This window comes from Spermophilus citellus (genome assembly GCF_964194105.1).
Source record: "Spermophilus citellus genome assembly, chromosome: 7".
NCBI lineage: Eukaryota > Metazoa > Chordata > Mammalia > Rodentia > Sciuridae > Spermophilus > Spermophilus citellus.
Window position 1 is genome coordinate 157879926 of NC_138188.1, and position 7617 is coordinate 157887542.

At 37.2% G+C, this 7617-nt stretch overlaps 1 protein-coding gene across 1 annotated transcript in view; it reads left to right on the top strand.

Moving 5' to 3' along the window:
• The window catches only part of MORC3 (MORC family CW-type zinc finger 3), a 43326-nt gene extending 39644 nt beyond the window's left edge, over positions 1 to 3682 (top strand). Inside the window, exons 16-17 of the mRNA XM_081302375.1 lie at positions 63 to 220; positions 2180 to 3682. Coding sequence (XP_081158501.1) covers positions 63 to 220; positions 2180 to 2333 — 312 coding nt within the window. The 3' untranslated portion in view covers positions 2334 to 3682. The remainder of the gene's footprint in view (positions 1 to 62; positions 221 to 2179) is intronic.
• The last annotated feature ends 3935 nt before the right edge of the window (positions 3683 to 7617 follow it).

Sequence of the window (7617 nt, forward strand, 5' to 3'; positions counted from 1 at the left end):
AAATTTGCACTTCAACAGTATTTTTAAATTTTAGTTATAAAGTTAATTTATGTTTTTGTCAGGTTGAATTATTGGAAATGGAAAAATCACAGATTCGTTCTCGGTGTGAAGAACTCAAAACTGAAATTGAACAGTTAAAATCTGCAAGTCCTCAGAGAGGAACAGATGTTTCAACTTCAAGTAACATTGAGGAGTCTGTAAATTATGCAGATGGGGAAAGGTAATATTAAATGAGGTATTTTGCTGGGGCTGCAGTTAGAGTAGAATGCTGTTTTTTTCTATTAACACACATTAAATATTGTTCTATGAAAAGAAGTCATTGATGTCTGCTGTCATCCCAGTGTTCTGTACAGATTCAAAAGAGGTAACATCATTATCCCTTCAAGTTGCAAACAGTTAAGGTTCTGTTTAAGTGAAAGAACCTAGAAGGAACAAAACATGGTTTGAGACAGGTAATCCCAGTGGCTTGGGGACTGAGGTAGGAAGATCACAAGTTCAGAGTCACCCTCAGCAACTTAGCAAGGCTCTAAGCAAATTAGTGAGACCCTGCCTCAAATAAAAAAGAAATATATATATATATATATACACACACACACCACACTTTCTAAAACCATTCATCTGTTGATGGGCATCTGGGTTGATTCCATAATTTTAGATTCTTATGAGCTGTGCTGCTATGAACATTGATGTGGCTGTGTTGCCTAGTATGCTGATTTTAGTTTTTTGTTTTTTTTTTTTTTTTTTTTTTAAAGAAAATACTCAGGAGTGGGATAGCTGGGACATATGGTAGTTCCATGCCTAGCTTTTTGAGGAATTTCCAACTGCTTTCCATTTTATGTACATTATTTTTTTGTGATGTTTGAGAGAGTGGTTGTACTTGTCTGCAGTCCTCTAACAATCAGTGTTCCTTTCTCCCCACAACCTGTCCAGCATTTATTGTTTTGTGTTTTTTTTGTACCAGGGATTGACTCCAGGAGTGCTCAACCACCGAGCCATGTCTCCCGTGCTTTTATATATATATTTAATTTTTTTTAAAATTATAGATGGACACAAAACTTTTATTTATTTATTTTTATGTGGTGCTGAGGATCCAACCCAGTGCCTCACACATGCCAGATGAGTGCGCCGCCACTGAGCCACAACCCCAGCCCTTCTTATTTATATTTTATCTAGAGACAGGGTCTTGCTAAGTTACTGAGGCTGGGTTTGAATTTGGGATCCTCTTGCCTCAGTCTCACCAGTCACTGGGATTACAGGTGTGTGTCATCATGCTTGGCTTGTTGTTTACATTCTTATTTTTTTTTGGCATGGGGGCGGTACCGAGGATTGAACTCAGGAGCACCCAAGCACTGAACCATATCCCCAGCCCCATTTTGTATTTCATTATTTTATTTACAGACAGGGTCTCACTGAATTGCTTAGTACCTTGCCATTGCTGAGGCTGGCTTTGAACTCCTGTTCAGCCTCATGAGCTGCTAGGATACAGACATGCACCACTGAGCCTGGCCTGTTGTTTATATTCTTGATCATTGCCATTCTGACTGGAGTGAGATAGAATCTTAATGAGGTTTTAATTTGCATTTCCCTGACTGGTAGAGATATTAAACATTATATATTTATTGGCCTTTTGTGTTTCTTCTATTAAGAAGTTTCTGTTTAGTTCTTTTGCCCATTTATTGATTGGGTGATTTGTTTTTTTTGGTGTTAAATATTTTTAGTTCTTTGTATATTTGGATATTAATCCCCTATTGGAGGAGTAGCTGGCCAAGATCTTCTCCATTCTGTATGCTCTCCATGCTCTTAATCATTTCCTTAAGCTGTCTAGCATATCACTATTTTCCAGGTGATAATGATACTTAAATTAGATATTTTGCTAGTCCATGTTTTCTTCAGTCTGCAAATTAAAAGTATAAATAGGGACCAGACCAAGCAAGTAATTGTAGAAACGCTGTGCTTTGACCTGGGCTAGCATTTGATGGGTAAGGAGATTAAAATCTAATAAATCTAATGCATAAAATGAATTATTAAATCCAGTTCTTCAAGTGAAGTTTTGCTTTTCTTTTGTTTAACTCTGTTTCATTTTGCAAAGAGTTGATTCTAACGTTTTCACTTTAAAATTCTGTGTGTGGGGTAATCCATACTGATATTCATCTAATGAGTCTCCTATTTGTATTTGCAGCCTCAAGCTTCGATCTCTTCGAGTTAATGTAGGACAACTGCTGGCCATGATTGTACCTGATCTTGATCTTCAGCAAGTGAATTATGATGTTGATGTAGTTGATGAGATTTTAGGGCAAGTTGTTGAGCAAATGAGTGAAATCAGTAGTACTTAGTATGTCTCATGAATTAATAAAATACTTGCCCAGTCCTTTTTGTTGTATGGCTTTCAAATATAAACAGTTTTGTTCTTTAGTTTTGATAGGTAACAGACTGAAGAACCATTATCTTTACTGTATTCTATGCATTCAAATGTGGTCACAGATATTGTGGGCACATTTCCATCTTTTTTTAATGCCTGTGAATTGTTGGTATTGAGCAGCTGAGTAGCTAACTTATGACTGTTTTGAATGTATATATTTGAATGTAAATATTAGGCCCATACATATTTTTTTATTGTTCCTAAAATACGTAAGTGATTTTCACCAAGAGCTTTTCAGGTTGCCCCTAAGCTTTGTGCAATTTTTTCTGGTTGCCAAAAGAGTATTTTTCTTGGAATTGAGGGCTGTACCATGATATAAATGAAAATGCTACTACCTTTGATTTTCTTATAAAGGAGTTTAAATAATTTTTAAATAATGTAAGAGCACTCCTGATTACAGTCTGGTTATAAGGGAATGAGCATTAGTGTTTCTTTTCTATAAATTCCTATCTCTTGACACACATTATTCATGAAAATATTGTAAGCAAAAACTGACTCCATTTTGCCAGGGTTTTTCTTGTGCTGAGATTGCCAATCATGATCAAACACAAAGTGTTTTTATAGAACAAAGAAACAATCGTTAGTATAAAGTATTGAAAATATTAAATAACCACCAAGTTTACTTTTGAAGCCCATTTTTAGCTGTTTAGTCAGCATGGAGTGGGCACAATAATTATTTAATATTTCTTTTTGTGAAATTTCCTGTACAGCCTTTTGTAGGATTATTGCAGATTAATATGAGTTGAGGAAGACAATCTTTCTCGGCAATACTGCAAACCTTTTATTATATTACAGACCTAAGTGTTTTATATCCTGGAGTTAGGGAACAAACTGCCCTAGGATTATAGTATTACATGCCATAATATATGCTTTATTGTTTTATGTTTTGTGCAATCTTAAAGAAATAGCTTTTTATTAAGTATATATCTCTATGTGTATATAATTAAAAATCATATTTTCAACAACTAAAATAGGCATTATTTTTTCCAAAGTTTTATCATCACTATTTATTTTTACTTTTGTTTCTGAAAATTCAAAACATATTCATTTTGTATGTGTACTTAATTACATGTCTGTCATACAATATTGAATTTCTATTGTATATTACCTTCTGGAAAGAGCAAATAAATGAAGATTGTTTTTATTTGCTTGATAAAGTATTTGAAAGTGTATTTTTGGTATGAAACTGGTTTTGTCTCAATTGTAACTGCCCACATTTTTAAAATACATTGTAATAAAATATATGATGTCTGCCTCTTCATATATCCTTTTTAAAAGATTCAATGTTAACTTCAAATTATTTTAAAACTAAAAATGTATCCTTTAGATTATCAGGTTGAGCTCATTCTACTAAATTAATTGTTAGACTAAGTGTTTGAGGCTGAGTTCGTTTTTCTTAAGAGAGAATGTGTGTGTTTGTTGTATTCAAAAGGAAAACTTTTTCTTGTTTAAAAAAAAAAAAAAGCATTTCATCTGGAGAAAACTTGCCTAAATGATGACACCTGTATAAATCACACAAGTTTGTGAATATTTGTTGATGTAATAGGGTTTTTTTGGAATTTGCCATTTTTTCCTTCTTGCTGGTCAGCTTTTATATTTTTGAATTACCTATCTTAATTAATCTGGAAAAAAATAATTATGGAATTAAGAGAAACTTGCTAAATTTTATTTTTTATTTTTATTTTTGGCAGTACTGAATGTTAAGCCCAGAGATACTCTACCCCTGAACTACACCCTAGTTCTTTTTATTTTGAGACAGTCTATATTGCCCATTCTGGGCTTGAATTACAATCCTTCTACTTCAGGCTGGGATTACAGGACTGTGCCACTTCCATCTGGCTCTAAATTGGTTCTTTAGAAGTACTTCTATATTTTTCACTCCTTTAAGAAATATTGCCAAGATATGAGGCTGAAAATGTAGCTAACAAACTTAAGACATCGAGGGCTTTTGCAAGACTTATCAGTTTTCCTTGTTGTTGAGTTTGTAGAAATCTAGTGTTGGAGGGAAGTCTTACTTAAAAATTTTTTCTTCTAAGACAGACAATGGCAAAAACCAAAGTATGAGGAAGCCAAAAAAAATCAGTCTAGATCTGCTTTGGTCAACTGAGTCTACAGAGTAGTGAATGCTGAGGGGTGGCACAGACTAAGCGCAATGAACATATCCTGTGTCCTTCCTTTGGGCCTCAAATTCTAATGTGGGGGGAGGTCCTGCTGGTCATACTGCCTTGTGATCTCAGATGCTTGGTTCTTACATTTGGGTCACACTGGTCATTGAGGAATCATTTAAGTGATTTCTTTTTTTTTTTTCTTTTTAAGTACTATACTGAGAATTGAATCCAGGAGTGTTTTACCACGGAGCTACATCTCCATCTTCCCCTTCCCCCTATTTTAAATTTTACATTTTGAGACAGAGTCTCACTAAGTTACTGAGGCTGGATTTGAACTTGGTGATGGATTATAAATATGCATTACCACACTTAGTGAGTCTGCACCCCATTCCTTTTTTTTGGGGGGGTACCAGGGATTGAATTCGGGCATCACTGAGCCACACACTCCCAGCTCTATTTTGTATTTTATTTAGAGACAGGGTCCCAATGAGCTGATAAAGTGCCTCACTTTTGCTGAGGTTGGCTTTGAACTCAAGATCCTCCTGCCTCAGCCTCCTGAACTGCTGGGATTATAGGCATGTGCCACCATACCTGCTTTCGCTCTATTCTTATTAAGTCAGTTTTGCTCTATTCTTATTAAGTCAGTTTTGGGGGATGGACCCAGATAAGTATTTTTGGATTTTTTTTTTTTTTTTTTTTTGTAATCAGGTATTAAACCCAAGGGTGCTTACTTTATGAACCACATCCTCAGCCCTCCCACCCCCCTCCTTTTTTTTTTTTTTTGCTTTTATTACTGGAGATTTAATCCAGAGACATTTAACCACTGAGCCATATCTCCACTCTTTGTATTTGAGACAGGATCTCAATAAGTTGCTGAGGCTGGCCTTGAGTTTGTGATCCTCCTGCTTTAGCTTCCTGAGCCACTGGGATTACGGTGTGCACCACTAACTCCAACCCCGTAATAGTAATTTTATATATTTATTTTTAGTTGTAGATGCACACAACACCTCTATTCATTCATTTATTTATTTTTATTTGGTGCTGAGGATCAAACCCAGTGCCTCATAGGTGTGAGGCAAGCGCTCTGCCACTGAGCCACAACCCCACCCCCCCATAACAGTATTTTTTTAAGGCCTTCCCACCCCCAGTGTGCCATCAGAGCTGAGACTTATTGTTTTGTAGCTTCTGCTCATGAATATTTAAATACTGAACTCAAGTTGTTTATGAAACAAACTGGATCAGCATGGCCATTTTCTCCTTGGGGCAGTCAAGGAGGAAGTGTAAATGGAACATTGCTCAATACCTCTTGACAGGTAACCCTCATCTAGTTTTGTATGTTCTTTCAGAAAATATTGACTACCTACACAGATACATTAATATAATATATAATATATATTATATATGTATAAAATTTATTTTTAATGTGGTGTTGAGGATTGAACCAGTGCTTCACATGTGCTAGGCAAGCGCTCTGCCACTGAGCTACAACCCCAGTCCCTATTTATCTATTAATGGTATTAGGGATTGAACACAGGAGTTCTCTACCACTGAGCTACAGACTTTAATTTTTTAAAAAATATTTATTTTTTAGTTGTAGTTGGACACAGTACCTTTATTTTATTTATTTATATGTGATGCTGAGGATCGAACCCAGGGCCTTGCCTGTGCTAGCTGAGTGCTCTACCACTGAGCCACAACCCCAGCCTTTAATTTTATTTTATTTTGAGAGGGTCTCACTAAGTTGCCCTGGGGTTGGCCTGGAACTTGCCATCCTCCTGCCTCAGCTTCTCAAGAAGCTGGGATTACGAAGTGTGTCACCATACCCGGTTAGCCAGCTTTCAAAAAATGCCAGGAAAAGTCTCCTCAGATGAACCTGTGCATTTCTTTTATCAAGCAAAAGCAAGGCATCCCATGACATTTGTTTCCTGATCTAATAGGAAGCTCAGGGGTGGGCTAAATCTCATTTGGAAACTTACCCCACTTAAAAAGGCTTGCTGTATTTGTCTTTGCCTACTGATTGGTGTACAACTTCAAAATGTTAAGTTATTGCTCTTTTTTAATATTTATTTTTTGGTTGTAACTGAACACAGTATCTCGATTTTATTTATTTATGTGATGCTGAGGATCAAATCCAGGGCCTCTCACATTCCAGGCGAGCGCTATACCCCTGAGCCACAACCCTAGTCCTTAATTGTGGCTCTTTTGTTTGTACTTGTATCATTGATGATTGAACCCAGGATACTCTACCACTGAGCTATTTCCTCAGTACTTTTTGTTTGTTTGGTAGCAGCAATTGAACCGAGGGGCACTTAACCATTGAGCCACCTCTCCTGCCTTTCTAAAATTTTTAAATTTAGAGACAGGGTCTCCGTGAATTGCTTAGGGGCTTGCTAAATTGCTAAGCTGGCTTTAAATTGCAGCCTCCGGAGCCACCGTGCGCCACCTGGCCGGGCCTCACTTTACCTTTTAATTGTAATTGTGTACATTGCTCCTGGAAGACACAGTCTCTATTTTATTGTTATTTGAAACTCCAGTGACTAGGCTGGCCTCTTTTCAGGGTAATAACTCTCAACTACTCATGAACACATTTTGACGTTTTGGGCAGGTCTCAAGAACTGTTTACCCACCTGTCCTATCTTTTATGAGACTGTAAATACCCCAAGGGTAAGTTTGAGCTTTGCTCACTACTGAGGATCCAGTGCCAGCATAGGGGCCAGCATATAGCAGATGCTTAGTACCTGTTTGCTGCAAGAATGAACCAAGGGGCTGGGCGCGGTAGCACATGCCTGTAATCCCAGGTGCTCGGGAGGCTGAAGCAGGAGGATCGCACGTTCAAACCAGGCTCAGCCAAAGCGAAGAGCTAAGCAACTCAGTGACACCCTGTCTCTAAATAAAAACAAAATAGAGCTGGGGATGGGGCTCCGTGGTCGAGTGCCCCTGAGTTCAATCTCTGGTAGCCCCTCTTAAAAAAAAAATCGAACCAAGGGATAAGTGATCGTAGTAAATAATTTATAGTCTCATCCATTCTTTCGTCCCAGCGAGTCTGCAGGAATCCGTTAAGTCTGCAGCAGGAACCCTCCTTCGTACCCG